This window comes from Lontra canadensis, unplaced genomic scaffold, assembly GCF_010015895.1.
Source record: "Lontra canadensis isolate GAN:19392208 unplaced genomic scaffold, GSC_riverotter_1.0 scaffold43, whole genome shotgun sequence".
NCBI lineage: Eukaryota > Metazoa > Chordata > Mammalia > Carnivora > Mustelidae > Lontra > Lontra canadensis.
In genome coordinates this window covers 610,653-635,207 of record NW_022631037.1, presented here as the reverse complement: position 1 = coordinate 635,207, position 24,555 = coordinate 610,653, and the positions used below count along the sequence as shown (strand labels likewise).

General features: G+C 44.1%; 1 protein-coding gene across 2 annotated transcripts; it reads right to left on the bottom strand.

Moving 5' to 3' along the window:
• Positions 1–15,030: 15,030 nt before the first annotated feature.
• CUNH17orf64 (chromosome unknown C17orf64 homolog) lies at positions 15,031–23,266 on the bottom strand. 2 transcript variants are annotated; one of them, XM_032871760.1, is made up of 6 exons: positions 23,094–23,266; positions 21,812–21,913; positions 21,373–21,548; positions 20,788–20,935; positions 17,842–18,037; positions 15,031–15,316 (listed from the first exon to the last, which is right to left on the bottom strand). In XM_032871760.1, exons 1-6 carry the CDS (start codon positions 23,142–23,144, stop codon positions 15,231–15,233), a joined length of 759 nt encoding a protein of 252 aa, XP_032727651.1. In that variant the 5' UTR covers positions 23,145–23,266; the 3' UTR covers positions 15,031–15,230. The 2 variants fall into 2 exon arrangements, with proteins under 2 accessions (XP_032727651.1, XP_032727652.1); XM_032871761.1 differs by having other exon boundaries at positions 20,836–20,935; positions 23,094–23,263.
• Between the last annotated feature and the right edge of the window lie 1,289 nt (positions 23,267–24,555).

Below are 24,555 nucleotides of genomic sequence, written 5' to 3'. Positions count from 1 at the left end.
GAGGACTGTCAGATTCATCTGAACTGGACCAGTGTTGATCTGTAAGTAATAGAAAAGCTGACAGACCAGCAGTTTTATTAACCCTTTGGTTGTTTCAGGGTTTTTTGGTACAACAATACAAGATGCTCTGATAGCGTTTGCTTACAGGACCAGGAGGACCTAAAAAGGACCAGCCTAATGTAGAAAGGGGTTATTTGGACCAGAGGCTTTAGGTTACTATTTTAGCCCCTGCATATACTTTTATCAGTAGAGTGTTTCATTTAGAGGTATAACGAAAAGTGATAATGCAAAAATTATATTCATGTAATTAGACACCAAACCAGGGAAATTTGGCAATTACAGTGGCATATCTTTAGTCTATGTGCACAGATGGCAATACCATAAGCAAGTCTATAAATATCTGCTGCAACCATCCCCCTCATTTTAAATGTTATCCTAATAATCAATGCAATTAACAAGTATATTGGCTAAGAGTCATGAAATAGCTCATGGGTGGGAATTTCAGGTTACTATATGGCTTGTGGGGATTAATGGAAAAACGAGTGCCCAAAAGAAGCAATTCTTAGAAATTCTTCGTTTTTATGGTAAATAATAGTACAACTATGTCATTTTCTTTGAAATTCAAGAGTCAAATGCAGAGATCCCCTAATTATATATGTTTCACTAACTTGTCTTCCTGTTTATTGGGTTTTGATTTTTTCTTAATCTTATGCCAGTCAGGTTATTTAATGTTGAGGTAATTAATATTCAAATTTGGAAAGTTGTGACATGCAGCAATTAAGAAACAAAGTCTTTTGCTGTTACCTCAGTTCTTACTATAGTGGCCTATGTGGTGTCTCTATAGTTAAGAATCAGGGTTTCCCCCCCCTATTTTCAGGGGTTCATGACTTGGCTGTCAGATGTTGCTCTTGGCTAATGCTTGGAGTAGTCTGTAGGTGAGTGGATGTGTGTTGAATTTTGGTTTTCTTTTAACATGCACATTAGGGTTGGAGGGGGGAAGAAATGTAAACTGCCACATTGAGTACAGAAAAATTAATTGGAGATTTCGGGTAAATTTGATTTTAAACACTTTTTTGGGCTTCCCAAACCTAATCTTGTTTAAAACTGTTAATTGCAGTCTTGTTAGTTACTTAAAAACACTGGCTTGTTTTTAAGTAGGGGATTGACTGGGAAGGTACATAAAGAGATGAAGCAAGCCCAGACACTAAGACTGTAACTATGATTTCAAAACCTGGGTTTATTCCTCAAATTGAATTATTTCTTTTTCATTTTAAAGAGTACATTGGCACACCTGCCCCTCCCCTCACAGTTAATGCAGTCTAATGCCAAGAGGCACCTCTTTATTAATTACCAAATAGTCTGTGTGACCAAGGACTAACATTTATCAAGTTACTCAGCTCTATCCTCATGGGCCTATATATTTAATACCTCCAAAGATATTTCCAGGATAGGCTTTGTATACTTTTGTTGGTTATTTAGAGTCCTGTGGTATGTTTGTGGTATAGGAATGTCATGGTAAATTGTTTTTCAATAAATATTTTGAAACTTAACGTTTCCATATGAAGTTGTTTTTTTTTTTTTAATCAATGTGTATCTTTTGGTTTTGTGCACATGTAGCATTTCCTAGGATAAAATAAAGCAAATAACTTAAGGCCTCATCCTCTCTTGATTCAGTTTGAGCTCTACTTAGCTCACAGTGATAAAGCAACATGATACTTAGAAGCCTAAGATCACAGGGTGATAATGTTATGTGGCAGCCAGTTTTTCTAAAAAAAAAATCGCTAGTTTCCCTTTATTACCACTGCTTTCATGTAGTTTTCTATAAATCTGTACACTTTGATTTAATGCAAAAACTGTAGGCTGAAAAAAGAGATTGACAGCTTGTTAGTGATACAACAAATAGTATGCTATTAATTCAGGTTGTAATGAAGAATAATACCCTAATGATTCTAAGTGTGGGATTTATCCTTTTCCTGGGGATGTTTAAGGTAGGTTAGAGAGGTGAATGTTACCTTGCTTTATGGGGTTAAAAAGAATACAAAGAAAAGAATGAAATGTACCTCACAATAACCAATAGGCTGCACAGATTTTTCACATATGGTGGGTTTGTGTGTAAGGAAGCCTAGACCAACTATAAGATTTTTCTGGAAGTACAGCAAAGTCATGTTAAATAAGGGGCCTTTGGTCTCATCCTTCCTGACTTTGATTTCTTCTCTTTTACCCAGTCTTTTTCCTAAAGTTGGTGCTACTCAGATTGGGTGCATCAGGGGGCTCTGTGATCCTCCTGTGCCACACAGATGGTCAGTCCCTCCTGCATCCAGTGTAATAGAACTGATGGGGCTCTTCAGACCACAGTTTTTATGGGTCCCCAAAGCTGACTTTCTCAAAGCTTTAGGACCATTCTTGTCATCGAAGCTCTGTCTCCTTGGTTAAAAACAAACTCACTGTTGCTCTGTAGTAATCTGTGTGCAGGTATGCACTCATTTGTGAAAATAAAAGATTTGACAAAGGCCTTTGTTCCTAGCCTGCTTGGGAAGAGTTCGTAATGTTGTGAAAATTAAGTACAGAGGCTGCTACCTTATAAATAAACAAGAGTGCCATTTGGTGGCTCCTTACATGCAAACAGTGCTGAGCAGTCAACATCTAAAACACGACTGAAGCTTTTGGCCATACTTTACAAATTGAGAACGATGGTTTGCTTAAGTAGCAGGTATTCTTAACTGCCACTTGGTCTTTATCTTTTCCCTAGAATTCATAGCCTTGCTGCTGGCAAAACTGTTCCCTTTCTGGATGACAAAGTTACTACTGGAAAAATACTTATTTATATAAGTACGAACTTTTTTAAGAGTTTTATTTTTGCTTTAAAAATTAATGTATATATTTCACCTCTTGGCTTTGGAGGACCTCAGTTCTTGCTAGGAAAGAAAAAATTTTTTTAATCGGACATTTGGATTTTTCTCCAGCTTGAACACTAGTAGTTGTATTGTCCACAAATCTCAGGAATGTGTTAGGCAGAAAACTGGTTTTACCCTGTCGGTGATCTGAAGGAGTGTGCTTATTAAGTAATACTATTCTTTAATTGCAATCCTAGGTATCTATAGCATGAGTGGCCTTAGTGAGTTTGTTGAAGTGCACATTTTTTTTCAAAAGTAAAATTTAAGATTAAAAATATATGCTATATATAGATATCTAGAAAACCTGGTTTGTGGTGCACAAGTTAAGTGTTGGATCACTAAATAATCGTTGCAGGTACCATTTGTGTAACATTACTCATTTCTGTATATTCCTTTTATGGAAAGATATGTTGCCATGGTAACTAAAAACTTTTCAATTTAGTTCTACTTTTATGATGTGAATGAATGCTACATTTTATTAAATATTACCAAGTCAGTACTATTTTTATACTTTACTAAGCAACAGGGGATTTTAGTTTAATAGGCTCAAGAGCTCTTAAACAAATTACTAACAATTCTTTACATGAAAATCCCCACTAATAGTGCCACAGTAATTTCTATAGAAATATCTAGGGTCATTGATAGATTTTTTAAGACAATTCTTCATTGTGTCAGAATGATCTTTCATATCATCCTTAACAAAAACTTGTAGTGCCCACCATTATTTGTAACCATTGGAACCATACTAAGTATGTTTGTAACCAGCATTGTGATATATTCTGTACTTGTATTGCTAAAAATTAATTATTGACCTAATAAATATAGTGTTCCTGCCTTCGTAGTGTATCTGTTTCCATTTCAGTTTGATCACTTTTGGTCGGGACTTGGGATTATTGCTGCAACCTGTTTTTATTAGAGAACAGTGCAAGAGAAACTGTTGAAACTAGAACAAAAGTGTTCTTGTTTGAGAAAAATAAGATGCGTGGCAGAGGAGACACATGGTACCAGCATCTGGAGATGGTGCTTATGAAACTACTTTGGAAAAAACAGCAGTACATTAATTAATGCGGGGGGTTTTAATCTTTACAAAAGTAACTACCCCATTCTTTTCCCTGGTCTTCCATCTCTGAAGGGCAGGAGGCCGGTGCAGAGACCTGAGGAAGTTGTGCCGGCGATAGTGGAGAAACCCTGCGTCTGTTTCACTTCCAGCTCAGCCTCTGGGCAGTAGGAATTTGAGGTACGTCATTATAAGTAAGCCTCTTTGTGTTTCATTTCCTTGTATGAATGGTGGGGTCATATTAGGTCTTTAAGAAAATCTGCCATGGAACAGCGTTGAATCGTAAGCACACAGAACAGCTAGTGCCGGAAATGAAACCACAGTTTAAATTACTATAAAGAAAATTAACATTTCGACAATATCCCACCTTCACTTTGAATAGTCAGCACTGGTTTGATCTCGCCTGCCACCTGCAGTGATAACTGACTTTTTTTACATTTTTCTTTTTACATTCCCATGACTTTGAACATGCTGTTCTCTCTTTAATATGGAATGCCATTTCCTGCTTAAACTTTTATTTATCTGTCAAGCTCGGAGGACAAGGAAGCCTTCCCTGAAAGTTTGAGTAGCCTCTTCTTGGTACTTCAGCGGCATTTTATTTAAAACTTAGTCATTACCCTATAATCATATAACTTAAAGAATTAACACTTTCCAGCTTATAAGTGTTGCTGATTTGTGCATTTAACAAATTTTACGTAGAATTTACTCCGTAGCAGATACTGTTCTAAATGTTAGCCAACCACACCCACTTATTTTATACATATTCGTTTCTACAGTTCGAAAATTCAAAGCAAACTCAAACTCCTCAGGATGGTTATTACCAAAAAAATAAAGTGTTGGCAAGGATGTAGAAAAGTTGGAAACCTCATGCATTATTGGTAGGATTATAAAAAGGTGCACCTGCTAGGAACAACAGTAAAGTGGTTCCTCAAAAAATTAAAAATGGAATTACCATGTGATCTAGCAATTCTTCTTAGGGGTGGATGTTCAAAAGAATTGAAAGGATCTTTGATTTGTACACCATGTTCATAGCATTATTAATGATAACCAAAATGTGGAAGCAACCCAAATGTCCATCAGTGGATGAATGGATAAACAAAATGTGATACATCCATACAATGCAATATTATCTATCCTAAGTAACATTCAAAATAATAATTAAGAAATTGTTACTCCTTAAAAGGGAATTTTTTAAAAAATTTTTTCTAAGATCTTATTTATTCATCAGAGAGGGAGAGGCAGAGGGAGAAGCAGGGCCCCCATAGAGCTGGGAGCCGGATATGGGACTCTCAGGACCCCAGGATCACAACCCCAGCCAAAGGCAGACACTGAACCAACTAAGCCACCCAGGTGCCCCAAAAGGAAGGAATTTCTAACATATGCTACAACATTGAAACTTGAGGGCATTATGCTAAGGTGATGCAAGCCAGACAAAAAAGGGAGGGGAGAGTATACTGTATCTACTCTAAGTATGATTCTACTTACATGACTTATGTGGTCAAACTCAGAAAAAGAATGGTAGTTGTCAAAGCTGGGAAGAGCTGAAAATGAGTGGTCACTTAATGGATATAGAGTTTCAGGTTTGCAAAATGAAACAGTTCCTGGAGATTCGTTACACAACAATGAATATAATACTACTGAACTGTACATTAAGATGATACATTTTGTGAGTTACCACAATTAAAGATCATTGGATGGGGCGCCTGGGTGGCTCAGTGGGTTAAAGCCTCTGCCTTCGGCTCAGGTCATGATCCCAGAGTCCTGGGATCGAGCCCTGCATGGGGCTCTCTGCTCAGTGGGGAGCCTGCTTCCCTCTCTCTCTCTGCCTGCCTCCCTGCCTACTTGTGATCTCCGTCTGTCAAATAAATAGAATCCTTAAAAAAAAAAATCATTGGACATTGGGGAGGGTATGTGCTATGGTGAGTGCTGTGAAATATGTAAGCCTGATGATTCACAGACCTATACCCTTGGGGCAAATAATTTTTAAAATGTTAAAATCACAAGACAAACTTTCCAATTGCATAAGCAGTTATATAAGACATGATAAAGTATGATAAAGTTTGAAAAAATCTGAATGATCACTTCCATTCAGTGCCTTGATAAAACTTAAGTGCAATTTATTTACTGGATTAGAACGTTGATAGAACATGCCAAACTTGAGTTGTATTTAAATTCCTGTTCAGGGGCGCCTGGGTGGCTCAGTGGGTTAAGCCGCTGCCTTCGGCTCGGGTCATGATCTCGGGGTCCTGGGATCGAGTCCCGCATCGGGCTCTCTGCTCGGCGGGGAGCCTGCTTCTCTCTCTCTCTCTCTCTCTCTGCCTGCCTCTCTGTCTACTTGTGATTTCTCTCTGTCAGATCAATAAATAAAATCTTTAAAAAAAAAAAAATTTCTGTTCAAATAAATAAATAAATAAATAAATTCCTGTTCAGCATACAAGCAAGAGCTGCTAAAGAGTATTTTTCTTTCCTGTTATTGGCTGTCTTCACAGCACACATTCTGTATTTGGTATGTTGGTGTCAGAGTAACTAAATTACACAAGACCAAACAAACAAAAGAGTCATTTAAAAACCAACCTTAGGGGCGCCTGGGTGGCTCAGTGGGTTAAGCCTCTGCCTTCGGCTTGGGTCATGATCTCAGGGTCCTGGGATCGAGCCCCACATCAGGCTCTCTGCTCAGTGGGGAGCCTGCTTCCCTCTCTCTCTCTGCCTGCCTCTCTGCCTACTTGTGATCTCTGTCTGTCAAATAAATAAAATCTTTTTTAAAATAAATAAATAAAAATAAAAGCCACCCTTAGGGGTGCCTGGCTGAATCATATAGTAGAGCATGCGACCCCAATCTCAGAGTCATGAATTGGAGCTCCACTTTGGGTAATAGATTACTTTAAAAACCAGCAGGGGCATAGATGGTTAAGTTCGTTAAGCATCTGCTTTGGCTCAGGTCATGATCTCAGGATCCCTGCTCAGCAGGGCATTTGCTCGTCCCTCTGCCTCCCACCCCCGCTTCTGTGCAAGCTCACCCTCTCTCAAATAAAATATTTTATAAAGTCAAGTTTTATCTGAAGGTGAGAATTCTAGAGAGGCAGGGTGCTTACAATGAGAACAAGGACTTAAGAGTCTGGAGGATGCCTTTTTACTAGCTGGGAGGATGTAGGCAAATTTCTGACCTTGGCTCCTCACCTTTCAAGTGAAAAGGACACTAATTGTCTCTTGGATTATTATGAAGATTAACCAAAAATGAATGCAGTGCCTGAGTCAGTACTACGCCCGTTATAGACATTGTGGAAATGTTAGTCCTTTCTCCCTCACTAGAGGATTGTGGAGGCAAAGGAAGAGGAGCCTGGAAACTTCCCTTTTACTAAATAACGTGATGATGCAGCATGCCTAGCCAGGGGATTCCATCTGCCAGGATGACACCTTGTAAGACTCAGCTGGTACCTAGCACCAGAGCAGTTACTTAGGATTTTGAGAGTAAGTAGGTTTAAGCTAAGCTCTTTGGCTTCAGGTCAGGTTTGTGGAAGAAGAGTGTTAAGGTAGATTCTGTCCTTTTGAAGGATGGTTTCGGTGACAGAGAAGTCACTATAGGTAAGAAAGGGAGGAGTCTCAGAGAAGTTGGGGGAGGGAGTCTATCAAAGCCAACCAACATTTCCAGGAAGGTCACAGTTCACTAGTACAACCCAGGACAGAATGGTAGTACGGAAAGATTCACTCAGGCCTAAGATTGCCCTGGGTCCTCAGGGATCTCTGCCCCTATGGACATCCCATAGCTCTTTCTTACTGTCTCCCTGATGGCTTATCATGTCCTAGAGACATCTCTAGTGTGCTTTAGGATACAGACTCTGGAGCTGCACCAGAATCCTACATCTGCCATTTACTAGCAAAAAATGCAAGCAGTACAGCAGTGTCCTTGCCTCTGGTCATCTCAAAGCCATAGATAGCACCAGGCTCTCTGGCTGCAGACCCCCAGGGCCAACTTGAGAATTTAGGAAACTACTCCTACACCAGGAGAAGCCTATACCACAAGGGGGAAGGGGTAGGGAGGAGTGTGGGAGAGTGTTAAATGAGTTCACACAAACTTTAGGGAAAATCCCAAGAGGAGACTATGAGATCCTGTTTCTAGCCATACTTACACAGAGCAATAGTGAAAGGAGGGGAGGGAGCCCCATGAGGTGGAATGGGATTGATAAACTGACATTGAAAACCAAACATTTTTTTTTCTTTTCTTACAGGTGATATATATTAACTATTGGAAAATGCTAAAAAGTCTTTTTAAAAAAACAAAACACTTACAACCTTAAGAAATCAAAACTTAAAATGAAAATACAACAGTCCAAAATCTTTGGGATGCAACCAAAGTGGTTCTAAAAGGGAAGCTTATAACAATACAGGCCTACCTCAAGAAAGAAGAAAAATCTCAAAACAACCTAACAATATACCTAAAGGAGCTAGAAGAACAACAACAAACAAAACTCAAGCCCTGCAAAAGGAAGGAAATAATAAAGATTAGAACAGAAATAATGATACAGAAACTAAAACAAACAAAACACAACAGTGTTTTCTAGTTCAGTGAAACTAGAAGCTAATTCTTTGGAAAGTTCAACAAAATGGATAAACCTCTAGCCAGACTCATTAAAAAAAAAGAGGACCCAAATAAAATTACTAATGGAAGAGAAGAGGTCACCACCACCACCACAGAAATAAATTGTAACAGGATATTACGAAAACCTATATGCTAACAGATTGGACAATTAGAAGAAATGAATAAATTCATAAAAACTTATAACCTACCAAAACTAAAGCAGGAAGAAATAGAAAACTTGAGCAGGCCAATCACCAGCAATGAAACTGAATCAGTAATCAAAGAACGAAAGTCCAGGACCAGATGGCCTTACAGGTGAATTCTACCAAACATTTAAAGGAGAGGTGATACACCTTCTTCTCGAACTATTCCAGACAATATAAGAGGAAGGAAAACTTCCAAATTCATTCTATGAGCCCAGTATCACCCCGATACCAACCAGATAGAGACATCACAAAAAAAGAACTACAGGCCAATATCTCTCATGTATGTAGGTGCAAAAAGCCAAATCCAACAATATATTTAAAAAATCAATTGCTCGTATTGCATGGAACACTGGATGTGGTACATAAACAATGAATTCTGGTACACTGAAAAATTTAAAAAATAAATAAAAATCTAAAATCAATTGCTGCAATCAAGTGGGATTTATTCCCAGGGTAGCTGGCAAGGGTAGCTTAATATTTGCAAAACAACATGATACATCACATCAATAAGAGAAAGGATAAAAACCATATGATTATTTCAGTAGATGCAGAAAAAGCATTTGATAAAGTACAGCTTCCATTCCTGACTACAACAACAACAACAAAAACCCTCTGCAAAGTGAGTAGGTCTACAGGGAGCATATCTCAATAAAGGCCACTTAGGAAAAAACCCAGAGCCAACATTAAGCCCAATGGTGAAAAGCTCTCAGTTTTTTTTTCCCTTGAGGTAAAGAACAAGACAAGGCCATCCACCCTCACCACTTTTATTTAACATCGTACTAGAAGTCCTAGTCATAGCAGTCAGACAACAAGAAGAAAGAAAAGGCATCCAAATTAGTGAAGAAGAAGTAAAACTCTATTTGCAGATGACATGATACTATATATAGAAAACCCTAAAGACCCTACCAAAAAAAAAAACAAAAACAAAAACAAAACAAAAAAACCCTGCTAGAACTGATAAATGAATTCAGTGAAGTTGTAGGATAGAAAATCAATGTACAAAAATCTATTGCATTTCTATACACTAATAATGAAGCAGCAGAAAGAGAAACTAAGAAAACAGTCCCATTTACAATTGCACCAAAACGAATGAAATATCTAGAAATAAATTTAACCAAAGAAGTGAAAGACCTGTATTGTGAAAACTGTAGAACACTAATGAAAGGAATTGAAGATGATGCAAAGACATGGAAAAACATAAAATTAATTCGTTAATTAAAAATGGAAAAAACATTCCATACTCTTAGGTTGGAAGAACAAATACTATTAAAATGTCTGTACTACCCAAAGGAATCTACAGACTTAATGCAATCTCTATGAAAATACAGTATTTTTCACAGAGCTAAAACAAAGAATCCTAAAATTTGTATGGAACCACAAAAGACCTCGACTGCTTTTACTAAAGCAATCTTGAAAAACAAAACTGGAGGCATCACAATTCCAGATTCCACGTTATATGACAAAGTGGTAGTGAAAAGTATGGTACTGGCATAAAAAAAAGACACAGATCAGTGGAATAGAATAGAAAACCCAGAAATAAACCCACAATTATATGGTCAGTTAATCTTCGACAAAGGAGAAATGAATATCCAATGGGAAAAAGACATATCTTCAACAAAGGGTGTTGGGAAAACTGGACAGCCACATGCAAAAGAGTGAAACTGGACCACTTCCTTTCACCAGACACAAAAATAAATTCAAAATGGATTAGGGGCACCTGACTGGCTCAGTCTGTACAGTGTGGAACTCTTGATCTTGGGCTTGTGAGTTCAAGTTGGCTGTAGAGATTGAATGAATGAGTATTTTTTAAAAATCAAGAGTCACATACTCTACCAACTGAGCCAACCAGGAGCCCCTTACCATGTACTATTTTGTTATGGTAGTATATTTTTCTCCTTTTTCATTAAGATTCTACATGGAGGGGCACCTGGGTGGCTCACTGGGTTAAAGCCTCTGCCTTTGGCTCAGGTCATGATCTCAGGGTCCTGGGATTGAGCCCCACATCGGGTTCTCTGCTCAGCGGGGAACCTGCTTCCCACCCCTCTGTCTCTGCCTGCTTGTGATCTCTCTGTCAAATAAATAAATAAATAAATAAATAATCTTTAAAAATTCTACATGGACACAGATCAAAGGACCAGAACAGAATGTTCAGAAATAGGCACAAATAAGTCGGGAATTTAATGTATCGTAAGAGTGACATTTCAAATCAGTGTAAGAAAGATGGTTGTTTTTTTCTTTCCTATATGGTATATACTATAAATACACTCCCACACGTGCAAGGACAACTGTTCAGCCATCTGAAAAAAAATATGTTGGATTCTTATTATACAACTTATACCAAAATACATTTCAGATAGACCAAAGATTTAAGTGTAAAAATTGAAACCCTAGTGCTAGAAGGAAAGACAGAATTTTAAATATTCTCTGAGTGGGGGAAACCTTTCCAAGTCATAAAGAAACTATTAAAGGAAAGACTGATAACTAAATAAAAATAGAAAATGTCTGCATGCACAAAGGAAAAATCATAAAGTCAAAACACAGAAGCACTGCAGCCAGGAGATCTGGAAAGTCAGTATTTTCAATTCAGCTGTACCAGCTCTAAGTTGCTTTAAGGAAGACTTCAGGGAAAATATCCATGTTCTCTAAGGGAGGGGGCCTTCCTTGAGGGCTGCCTAGACTGGCTCTTGGTGAAGAGCCCTATACCCTACACTCCCTACAGTGGGAGTCCCTACAGTGGGACCACCCCCTAAGGCACCACAGGTCAAGGCATGATTGGGGGTTCCCACGTGGACACTCCACCTCCAAATAGCCTTCCCCAACTACCTGCTCCTGGTGTCCCCAAGTCCAGCTTAGAGAGTCATGCTTTGGGTAGGAGATACCTTAGCTAAGACAATGCAAACTATCCTAGAACTAATACATTGAGTCTTGTGGGTTATTTATGGGGCATGAGCATTTTGGCCAAGGGTGGGTGGAGCATGTGTCACGGTTATATGGGAAGTATGCCAGCCAGGAGGCATTGAGTTTGAGTTCTAGTCCTGGTTCTGGCATTGACTTCCTGCCCAACCTCAGAGAAGTCAGCTTTTCTTCTTGGGCCTCTATTTTTCCCTCTGAACCAGAGTGGTTGGACTAAATACTCTAGGTTGGTCCATTTGTTCATTCATTCATTCTACAAATGTTTATTAGGTACCTACTACAGGCTGGGTAACTGTTGTAATTGCTTGGGACACAGTGATGAACAAAACAGATGGAAAGCTCCGCCCCTGTGGAACTTACATGTTAGTTGGATGGCATCAATAAACATGAAATACAATCATTGAATTATATAATATTTGAAAAACATAAGTGCCTTAGGAAAACAAAATAAGGGATATTCAGGGTGTGTGTGGGTGTTGGATTTAAAATGAGGGTACATGCTGGCTACACCAAGAAGGTGACATTTTTTTTAAAAGATTGATTTATTAGAGAGAGACTCTAAGTGAAGAGGAGGGGCAGAGGGGGAGAGAGAAGCAGACTCCCCAATGATCAGGAAGCCAGATGTGAGGGTCGATCCCAGGACCTAGAGATCATGACCTGAGCCAAAGGCAGACACATTAACCAACTGAGCCACCGAGGCACCCCAGAAGGTGACATTTGAACAGAGATTTGAAGGCAATAGCCAACTGGGTATCTTGGGAAAGAACATTCCAGATGGGAAACAGCCAGTGAAAAGGTCCTAAAGCAGGAGTGTAATTGCCAAGTATAAGAAAATCAAGACTGAGGTCAGACAGGTAACAGAATGGACTATGGGGGATAGATCATAGTAGGTCTTGTAGGTCCTTGCAAAATCTTTGGCTTTTAGTCTACATGAGATGAAGAACTCTTGGAGGGTTTTATTTCTTTGTTTTAGTATTTTATTATTTATTTATTTGAGGGTGAGGGGATGGAAGAGGGAAAGAATCTCAGGCAGACTCTCCACTGAGGGCGGAGCCCTATACTGGCTCAATCCCTCACCCCTGAGATCATGCCCTGAGCCAAAACTAAGAGTCCGACACTTACCTGACTGAGCCACCCGGGCACCCCTTAATATTTTTTAGAGCAGTTTTAGGTTCACAGCAAATTTGAGCAGAAGACTCGAGATTTCCCGTACACCACCATCCCCACACATGCACAGCCTCCCTTATTATCCACACCCTCTACCAAAGTGTGCAAGGACACACCATCACCCAGAGTCCACTGTTTACACTAGGGCTCGCTCTTGATGTTGCGCATTTTATGGATTTGGACACATGTATAATGACATGTATCCACCATTGTAGTATCACACTGAGTATTTCCACTGCCCCAAAAATCCTTTGTGATTGGGGCACCTGGATGGCTCAGTTGACCAAGCATCTGCCTTCAGTTCAGGTCATGATCCCAGGCTTGGGGGATTGAGCCCCATGGACTGCATGCTCAGCAGGGAGCCTGTTTCTCCCTCTTCCTGTTGCTCCGCCTGCTTGTCCCCTCTCTCTGTCAAATAAATAAATGAAATCTTTAAAAAACAAAACAAAACACTTTTGTTCTATTGGAGGGTTTTGAGTGAAGCAATGTCCTGTGATCTTGTTCTTTGGAATCCTGAGATCCTACTAAATTTGAGGAAAGAGTTAAGACCAAGACTTGCCTATTTTGCCTTCAGGCCGCCTGCTGTCGCCAGGTGGTATAAAGTTCCCCTCCTTCCCCGGTCTGAGCCTCCGCACACGTCCGGCCTCGGTCGAAGAGTAAGGCTGTAGAATCCCGTCCTTCCTCTAGGTGGCGGTGCTGCCTCACACACAGGGACATGTTCCCTGTTTTGTGTTCCCAGAACGACCGGCCCTTCCCTGGGAACTTGTCAGTGAAACCGCTCAGGAGTGGAAAGAATTGGAGAGGCCCTCCTCATCAGGACACCCTCCAGCCTGCTCACCCTTCTCCGGCAAATCCTTGCTTTGTCAGAACCGTCAGGGGCCCTGGAACGAGGCCGACCCCCAAGCCTGTATTCGCACCTCGCCACTTCTGGGAAGCAATGAGTGTGAAGTTACCAAGGAGAGAGCAGGGACCTTCTTTCCCTCTTTTTGCTTCTGAGTACTTGTTCTTCAAGTCGAGATTGATATTCATTTTGACACGTAGACACTGTGATGATACTCCCGAATATGAATTGAGGGGAGGAGAAAGGGTCACGCACATATGGACACCATACGCTGTTGCCTCAGGCAGCGTTTCGACTCTCCTGTGCTTGTGGAAAATGATTGCACTGCTTCCCCTCCTTGGAGCTGACCACCATCTACACAGTCTTTCCAGCCAGAAGCAAGGTACCATTTTCACTTCCTCCTCCTCTTTTATCTCTCACCTCTGTCACCAAAAACTGTCTGTTTTACCCTACATAATGTCACAGATTCACACCTCCCTGCTCTACACACATCTTCACTGTCTTTGTATATCCCCAGGGTAGTAAAAATGAAAAGCAAAACGAGTCAAAGGGGTGATATAATTGGAGGAAGAAGGCCAGTGCGTGAGGCAATAGGGAGAGGTGGGGACTGTGGTGAACCAGAGAGAGCATCTGGGAAACCTGAGCCACTGCGGCTCAGCCCCAGCCCCATGCCCTTCATGGGGAGGCACACCCACACGTGGCAAGTCATGAAAAGCCAGAAATCTGTTGCAGTTTGTTGTTTTTAATGTGGAATGTACTGAGTTAATATTGGCAACTGTTTTTTGTTGTTTCGTTTTTCTGTTTTAAACAATAAGTAGAACACCACAAGAGGGCAAACAACACACCAGGGGTCCGAATTTCGCAGGCAGCGGCCCATTTTTGACCACGAGTTGGAACCATCATTCTAGCTGCAACTACTGATGTGGTTTCTCCTTGGCTCTCTGGCCTCTCTCTCCCGTGCACTTTGCGGGGGGGGGGGGGGGTGTTGGGCGGCAGAGTCTCTCCCCAGGCGCCAGGTCACACCAGCTCATTCCACTGCCAGTCGCCTCCCCACTCCATGCCCCCCCCCCAGTTTACCCAGGAGACCAAGGGCGGAAGATCGGGGCAGGCTGCCTGACTTCTCCCTCTCTCACTCCAGGCCCGCTCCCCTTCCTACTGCGCCCTCCCTCCACGCATCACTCCTTTGTTACCAGCCTCAACCCACTGTAACCGCTCTCCTTGTATGTCTCCCACACTAGATGGTGATGGACAGCCACGATGCAAGCGATCACCTCTTATTCATCTGTGCTTGCGTGGGGCACCTGCCACCCAGAAGGTATCTGGCAAATATTCTTTTAATAAATTAAAAAATGAATGAATGATGACTGTTAATCAAGTACGGTGGAACTGTCTTAAGGATGTTTATTTCCCCACCCCATTTAGACATAACTAAGATCTGAACATCCTTTTGACAGACAGTTTTCGTCTTTCCCCTCCTTGGCCCCCAGCCCCCAGGGTGCAGAGGTGTTGAAGACAAGAAAAAGTGCTCTGGGAGCCAGGACAAGCTGGCCCTGCATCCCCGCCTGGCTGGCTCTTCTCACGCGCAGGTCTCTGGAGTCTCGGGGGCTTCCTTAATCCTCTTCCTTCTGAGTTTCGTTTTTTGAGGAAGTTTCCTTAGAGAACCTGAAAAGGGAAGGTGACACAGTCCTGATAATATCACAGAGAATCTCAGATTGTAACATGGAGGGAAAGAACGACAAAATCTTATCTTCACTTGCAACCTCTGCCCCTTCCTCTTTTCTCACAGAAATCCTGTGGCAGGGGAAGATGGTGTCACCCCGATTTACAGATGAGGGATCTCACCCAAGCGCAGAGCCCACCCTGCCCAAAGCCCTAGGCAAGTGAGGGGCAGAGTCAGGACTAGACTATGTTGCTTGACTCTCAGTCCTCCCCACACCTGTCTCGGCTTTCAGGCCCCAGTTCCCACGACTTGGCTGCCGGACTATTTGTGAAACCCACTGCCAGCTTTTTACTTAAAAACTGACTTTTGAACATGGTGCCAAAGAAACACCATGAAGGTTACCTTTAATATCACAGATGGACTGAGTGATTGATCAAAGCCCGTTCATGGCGGGCCCTCCAGACAGCATGGGCTTTGTCATGTAACACAACGTGAGGAACACAACCTTGTCTGTATCCCAGGAAAACAAATGGTGAACGGGACTTCATCAGGACTTTCGATCTAAAGTCCTGTTTATGCACAGAGGAACAAGCTTTAAAAAAAACGCCAAAAGGAAGTAACAAGAGTCAAAAGTGGAACATTCTGCAGAACAATGGCCTGATCTCTTCAACAAGTCAGGTTGTGAAAAGGGGGATTTTGTTGGGTTCAAAGAGATGGAAGAGATGTGACCAGGTGCAAATGCAGGAGTGGGAAATCGTTGCAAAAATGTCTTGGGCTACTGGGAAAATGTGAATAAGAAATACTTAATCCAACCATTAGATGAAAACATTGACATGGAATGCTGATCTAACTAACTGATAAAAGCAAGTTCCAGTCAAAATCCTATATGCAGTGAGGTCTCATTTGGCTAAAATACATGAATTTGTGTGTATAAAAAACATCTGGAAAGTGCTAGCAGTAGTGAGGACAATATATGTCTACATTTTCTTATTTTTGACTATTGGTATTACTTACTTTCCATGCTCTGCTTATGTTTGTAAGAACAAAATGTTATTTTAAGAATTACATGAAAGCCAGTTGTTCTTAACCCACCATCCGAGGCTTTTTCCTATTACGCCCCTGTCCTGCACTTCTCCAACCTGCTCTTTCATTCACATCCAGGCCCAGACTATCTGCTCATCGCCCCTCACCTTTCCTCCCTCTCTTTCCCTCCCTTATCCCTCTTCCTCTCCTCCTCTTGCCTTTCTTTAAAGCCTGTCCCAGAGTTACCTCCTCCAACCAGCCTTGTCCTAACCTTTGCCCTATGGCCTCGGATGGCTCATCTGTAAATTGTAAATTTGTAAATGGCTCATTGTGAAAGGGGGATAATACCCATCTCCTGAGGTTGTTGCAGGGGTTAGGGTTAGGTGAAATGAAGAGATACCAAGCACTGGTTTGGGAAAAGGTTAGCCCCAAAGCCCAGAGCTCACTTTCCTTATGTGATTCATGAACTGCTGTGGCCTACATCATCTTCATGATGGGCTGGCCTTCATTTCACAATGAAAAATAGACAATTTATTGTGTATTTTGCTTCCTCATTTTAAACTCTAGGCACCAGGACCAAGGGCCTTCATGGAGCCCAGACAGGGTTCTGAGCCTCGGTAATTTCTTTTGTTTTTTTTTTTTTTTAAGATTTTATTTAGAGCCTCGGTAATTTCTTGACTCACGCCCAGTGCCCCTGCCCCGTTTTCCCTCCTGCTCTCCCACTCAGGGCAGCTGTGACTCGTGGATGAGGCCCCTTGAGCAGCGCGGGCCTACATCACTCCCAGCCAGCCTGACCCTCAGAGCAGCACCTGGGGTCAATTTAGGACCACACCATGAGCTCCTACAACACCCTGTTTGCCTTCACTTTCTCCCCCAGTAGCAAAGAAAGAACAGCTAACTGTGGTCCCAGACACCGGATACAGAAGCGGGAAGGGTAAGTGGCTTTGTTCCTCTGTGCACAAGGAGGGACCTTCATAGGTTCCAACCTTGGCTGGGACACCTCACTGAAGAGCCCCTGTCCAGAGGGCCAAGCAGGGCAGTCGTGGCAGAGACCAAGGCTGCTGGCAATGCCATTCTCAGGCCATCTGACTCGACTTTCTCCCCACTGTGGGAATGAACCTGTCCCTTAGACCATACCCCACCCGACACCGAGAGCAGGCTTCCTGCCTCTGCTTGGACCCTTCCTGGGAGTCCCCAGCCCTGACTGCTAGCAAGCTGTCTGCTTCTAGTCCTATGGGCGAGTGGCTTCGTTCAGACTGTTCCCTGAAACATGCAGGATCCAAAACAGTATGTATCATGAGACCCCCAGAGGGAAGTCCTGCAGAACGCTGAGGCAAACACACCAAACTCTTGACCAGTCAGGGCCTTGGGGGATGGGTGATTTTCCTCTCTCCCGTTTTACACTTATCTCTACACTTCAAACTTCCTAGGATAAGCATCCCCTGTTGCAGCCCCGCCTCGGAGGCCCCTCCCCCAGGCAGGCCCCCACCGCTGCGGGCATTACCTGGCCCGCCCTGGGCCCCGGATGTGGGCTCCCACAGCAAGGAGGCCTCTGGGTCGGGGGCCTGCATCTTGGACAGCCTCTCCTTCATGCCGCTGATGTTGCTGTGCAGGCCCCAGGCACTGCAGAGTTTGGGCAGACTGTCTTCCTGGTCGGCCAGCAAGGAGCTCTCCGGCGCGTCCAAGGGGCAGAACGCCACCTGCAATGGGCGCGTAACGTTGAGGAGGGTGTGGAGGAGAGCGGGCCCCACCTTCCAGAGCCCCAGCCCTGCCCGTGAGAGGAAACTACTGCGGTCTGGCCGCCCCTCACCCTTACTTGCCAGCTGGAGGAATGAGTCACAGATGGGGGAGAAGGCAGGACCCTGCGGACACTGAGGCCTGGCTGCCAACAGTTCCTTCCTGGGTGGTTCTTTAATATAAGTCCTCCTCCTCTTTTTAGAGTGATATATAGTGTCTTTATTTGCTTCAAGTTTTTATTTAAGTTCTAGTTAATATAGCATAAAAAATAATGGTTTCGGGGTGTCTGGGTGGCTCAGTGGGTTAAAGCCTCTGCCTTCCGCTCAGGTGGTGATCTCAGGGTCCTGGGATCGAGCCCCGCATAGGGCTCTCTGCTCAGCAGGGAGCCTGCTTTCCCCTCTCGCTCTGCCTGCCTCTCTGCCTACTTATGATCTCTATCAAATCAATAAATAAAATCTTAAAAAAAATAATAATGGTTTCCCTGGTAGGATTTAGTGATTCGTCACTTCTGTATAGCACCCGGTGCTCATCACAAGTGTCCTCCTTAATCCCGATCACCCATATGGCCTGTGCCCCACCTTTCTCCCCTCCAGCACCCCTCGGCTGCTATAGTTCTCTATATCTCTGTATTTAAGAGTTCTCCATAGTTAAGAGTCTCTTACGGTTTGCTTCCCTCTTTTTTCCCCTTTCCCTGTGTTTATCTGTTTTGTTCCTTAAATTGCACATGAGTGAAATCAGACGGTGTTTGTCTTTCTGTGACTGACTTACTTTGCTTAGCATAATGCACTCTAGCTCCATCCATGTCATGGCAAATGGCAAGATTTCCTTCTTTTTGATGGCTGATCTTATCATATATATATATATATATATATATATATATATATATATATATATCACATCTTTATCCATTCATCAGTCAATGGACATTTGGGCTTTTTGCATAATTCGGCTATTGTTGATAATGCTGCTGTAAACATCGGGGTGCACCTGCCCCTTCAAATCATTTTGTTTCCTTTGGGCAAATACCTAGTCGTGCAATTGCTGGGTCACAAGGTAGTGTGTTTAACTTTTAGAGGACCCTCCATACTCTTTTCCACAGTGGCTGCACCATTTTCCCTTCCCAACTGTGCACAATGGTTCCTTTTTCTCCGGATCCTCACCAGCACGTGTTGTTTCTTGTGCTGTTAATTTTAGCCATTCTGACGGGTCTGAGGTGCACCTCGTTGTCGTTTCCTCGTTGTCGTTTTCCTACTTCCCTGAGGTGAGTGATGTGGAGCATCTTTTCATGTGTCCCTTAGCATAGAGTTACAGTGTCTTATGTATTTGTTTTTAATGAATCTATGGTATTTGTTTTAAAGCCCTTGGCAAAATTAAAATTGAAAGCCTAAAAATATCTTTTGAAATTTTCCTGGCCAGTGAAACCCAGAAATCACTAAAATGTCAACACCTCATATTCAGAGTCCCTGAAAGGATCCACCCATTCATGTTCAGAGGAAGAAACAGAGTCCTGAAGGGAGAGGGGATTTGGTTAAAGCCGGGGGGATGGGTTGGGGAGCCGCAGTTAGAGCAGGGCTTTCCTCTGAGCCAGAGTACGTTTGAACCCAGCTTTTCCCCTCATTTGCTGTGTGGTCTGGATCATGTTACTTTACAGCTCTGTACTTGGCCTCTTCATTTACACACTGTGGACACTACTTGTAATTACCAGGTAGGGTTGCTTTTGAAGATGACAGGAGGGAAAATAAAGTGCCTGGCACGTAGAAACTGTTACCTATGATTCTTATTTTGAACTCGTGATTCTCAAACGGTGCTCTGTGAACCCCTGGGGACACAAAATATTTTAAACTCGCTGACCCCCTGAAAAGTGGGGCCTACTCAAAGTGCAGGAGAGAAACCAATGGATTCTAATGAACCCAGTGTGAAAAGGTCATCGATGCAAATCTGAGGAAGCCACATACTGTACGATTCCAACTGTATGACATGCTGGAAAAGGCAAAACCATTGAGACAGTAAAAAAAAAAAAAAAAGAAAATCAATGGTTGCTAGGGGTTTGGAGGAAAGGATGGAGGGAAGCATCTGTTTTCTGTTAAGACAGACACTAAAGAGATTTGCAAAAACGTCAGACAATGCTACTCTTCTCACTACATTTTTGTTTTGTTTTGTTTTGGAAAATATAGATATTTCTTGTAAAAACTATGTTAAAATGTAACAGGCTCCTTGTTTTTCTTTTTAAATGGAGTAGTGGGTACATATTTTGAATTTTTTTCTTTAGTTTTAATTTCTAATAGGGCAAATATCAATAGCTATAACCTACATAAACAAATGCTTTTTGGGCTTCTCACTAGGTTTTTAAGAGGGTGAACATGACTTGAGTCAAAAATGTTTGAGAGTCACTGTTTCGGAGCAAAGCCAAGCCAGCTTCTGTCGATCGATAGTGCTTTGAGCCTTCCCCAAGCTGGCTGAGCCTCTCTGTCTGGCCTCTACCATCCCCACCCAAAACTCCTCAGGAATGTCCCTGTACCTGTCCACATCAGAGTGTGGGTGTGGAGCGGGAAGAGCTACCAAGAACTTGAAGCCAAGCTTCTGCCCTCTTCAGCGCCTTTGCCCCCTGTGGGGGTCTTCCTGAGGCAGTGAGTGTGGAAACCAGTAAAGGGATGCTGGCGGTATGAGAGGGCCCCCTCAGCCCCAGGCCTCCCCCCACAATCCAAGAACACACCAGCCAACCCTCAGCTGGGCCCGGGAGGAGCTTTCCTGAACGCCTCACCAGGAACTTGGCTGTCTGGTTGCTCTTGGTGTACTTGTAGAGCCTGCGAAGTTGTTTCGCCTCCAATTCTGAGAATAGAGAAACAAATCGCCAGAGCATCCTGCGGGGGAGAAACCAAGTCTGAGGGAGGTAGAGCACAGGCCCTCTCCCTTCAGTGTCTGTCTTGTGTCCAGGACCCACCCAGGGAGAAACGGACCATGTGCTGCTCCTTGGGTTTGGTCGGGGACGTGGAGAGCTGGAGATTTGCTAAACCTTGAACTCCCCATCCTGGTGCTGGACACCCCCACCACACAGCAGTTGTTCAATCACAGGGTCAAGAGAGTTCTTTGTCCACTGTGTGGGCAAGCTGTGTGAATCAGCTCTGCCCTGAATAACTAGAGGACCCTGTTCTCTCCACCCCATCTTCACCAAGCTCGCTCCAGAATCCTCACTCTTTCACATTAAGATGAAGTACTCTGGGATCTTGACTGAGGTGTGTCCTTGAATTGACGGGGCCCAGGAATGGGTATAGTGGGAAGGACAAGGAGGCTGCCCTACTTCCTCCAGTGCTTGATCTCCCAGGTTCGGCAGTAGTGCTGTAGAAAGGTGTTGATGTGGTCCCCTAGGACCAGCAGGCTCTGCTTCATGTACTTTAGCTTCTTCTTCTGGGGAAGGTCCCTGGGCAGGTGCAACTTTCGCAGAAACTTCTTCAGTGGCCTTAGATATTCTTTACACTGTGGAGGCAACATGTGATGTGAGGGACCATAGAAGAAAAGAAGAGGCAGAAAGGCAGCCCCAAGTAACCAGCAACCATTATGGGCCAGGAAGTGTTAAGTGGGTTAAGTAAGGAGGCTCTTTCAAGGCCTTACCCCACTTCCTTGCCAAGACCGTGACAAGTGGGACAGTAAGTATGGGTCTGAGTAAGTATGGGTCTGAGGCCTGCCAATTTCTGACCCAGGTCTCCCAGCCTGTAGGAGGGACAGAGTCCCTTACTCACTATTTTGAAGGTGTCCTGGCCCAGGCCCTTGGCATGGCGTATAAGTGAGTCCCCAGTGGAGGTGGTGCCAGAGCTCTTCTCTAAGCAGGGTACATCTGTCACCTGGGAGGAGGCAGGGGGCAGCAGTCAGCTGGGGGGTTTAGGTGTGTGCTTCTCAGGGGGCCAGTGTGAGACAACCAGTGGTCCAAATTCCAGCCAAAGCTCTTCTCCGTTTTCCCTAGGACCTCTTTCTTGGCCCAGCCTGGAGGCAAGGAAGCCCTCAACAAAGAAACCCATCTGTGAAGATCCCTGCTTAGAAAACCTAGAATGCCCTACCCATTTCTTTTATAATCTTTAGAGCACAGTATTGTAGCTACTTTTGCAAAGCACTTGATAAACATGAACTCATTTTATTCTCACACAAATTCTGTGAGGTGAGATATCATTATTCCTGGTTATAGACGAGAACACTTTGAGGCACCAAGAGATTGAAGGGACACCTTGGGGGAATGAGCAGGGAGTCATTCACTCATTCATTCTGCAAACATTTACTGAACACCTAAGTCCTAGGCCTGTCTCTAAACTTTAGCATCAAGCCACAGTAATGGGTACTTGGAAAAGCATGTGATGGTGATGGTAATGAGGAGGAGCTTTCTGACAAGAAATGTGGGGCCAAAAACCAAAAAAAACCCCAAAATCCTGAAAATTAATTAAGACAAAGTGGCCGTGAAATAATACTTGAAGTCAGAGCACAGGATTAGACTGACACAGTAGAGTTTGCACCTGACTTTGCAAAATCCCCTCAGAAAAGTGAGGATTAATTCCTGCCTGTGTTCAGGGAGAATAAGGAAGACCCAGGCCCAGACCACTCTGAAGGCAGAGACCAGGGAAAGAGAGGAAGGCAAACAGAGGGAGTATGGAACTTGGGCTTCTCTGGGCCCCAGAGCGAGGGGACTCAGGCAGATCGACTCCGTAAACATACCACTCACAGCACACAACCAAGCACGCAGACCATAATGCAGGTGTACACACACACACATGCACACACACATACATGCACACACACATACAAGCACTTGTATCTCCACAACCAACAGTCATCTTGCCCTGAATATATGTCTTTGATAAACATCTTAATTCATTGAATGAATTAACCTCTTGTTCCTTCGGTCTCCTGCTAGCTCATACATCACCATTTTTTCTTCTTCTTTTCTTCCCTGAATTTCATGTTCTCTGCTTTCCAAGACCAGCCTCTCAAAGACCCTCCTTCCTTCCTTCCCTTACCTCCCTAGCCCCATTTCACCTTCTTTGGTGGCTTGTCTCCTTCAGCCCCTTGCCCATCTGAGGCCTCCATCTCAACAGGTGCACTGGTGGCCTCCAGAGTGACGCTCCTTCTGTCCCCTCAAGCTTCTGACCTACTGCTTCTGTGACCTGAGTGTCTCAGGGAGTGGGCAGGTTGGCTCCAGAACTCAGAGCAAAACCATGGCAACCGCCAACATAGCTCCCCTCCCCCTCCCATGCCCTCGTTCTTGGGGGTGGCCACCAGCCACCTCCTTCAACTGGGAATGGAATTCGGGAAGCGAGCAAGATGTGCTGGGTAGACCCAGGACTTTGTCAGAGCTCCCCACGGGCCAGGCGGGGCTGTAACCCCTTCTCTCGGGAGAGCTGTCAGATGCCGGCGATTGTGACCCCTGGTAAGACCTCTGAAGTGATTTTCCTGCGTGTGTTTCACTCATGACTCCTCAGTTACACCGTGGGTTCCCCGAGGTGAGGGCCATGGTTTCTAACGTTTCTTTCTGGTTTGGGGATGAAGGTCTAGAGGGTGCTCGGAGAGAATGGAATACAGTAAGCCTCTACGAAGACCGATCTTCTCTTCTATTCCTCCGTAGCCTCCGGGAGGTTAATAAGCCAGTTGTGTTGGGCGTTGGTTGAACGGTGGTAGCATTTTTAGGGAGGTTGCAAAAAAAAATACAATGGAGCCTCCCAACAGTCTTCTCTGATGTGGGTACCAGCAGTGATCCCATTTCATAGAGAGGAGCCGAGACGCAGAGAAGTCCGATGACTTGCCTCAGGTCCAAGGCCACTCAGTGGGGCGCGGGGCGAGGGGTCGGATCCGGACTGCTCTAGCCTTCCCACCCCCTCCCCCCGCCCCCGACACCGCCCTCCGGGGATCCAGGGCCGCGGGAGGCATTGCAGCCGCCTGAGCTCGGGCTTCCGGCTGGCCGGCTGAGCCCGGAGGCGCTGGGAGGGGCGCAGTCCCAGACGCGACCTCGCCCCTAACGCTGCCCCCGCGTCGGATCGCCGCGTCTATAGGCGCACGGGGGGGTTCGGCGCTGATGAGACTGTTGCAGCCTCTGCTTACACAGCCTCTTTGTTCTTCCCAGGGGCGCTGAGCTCCACGTCCCGTCTCGTTCCCCCTCCAAGTCCATACTTCCCACTCCTCCCCTGCCTTCGCCGGCACCCGGTCGCACCGCGGTGGCCAACAGAGCCGGGCTGGGATCCCCACCCCGCCCTGCGAAGTCCTCCCAGGCCGGCCTGCCTCTCTCTCTCTCTCTCTCTTGCCATCTGGCGGCGGTACCCGCACACGACAAGGACACTGTGGCTCGGGACAGGCCTCGGGGAATGTGGCTCTCCTCCAAACTGGAAAGCCTGTTGTGCTGAGCATTATTAATCCAGGACTCTTTTGCGGCTATTAAGAAGAAAATTGTATTGGCAAGAGTAAGGGAAAGGGGGCTCTCTTATACACTTCAGCTGGGAACAACTCA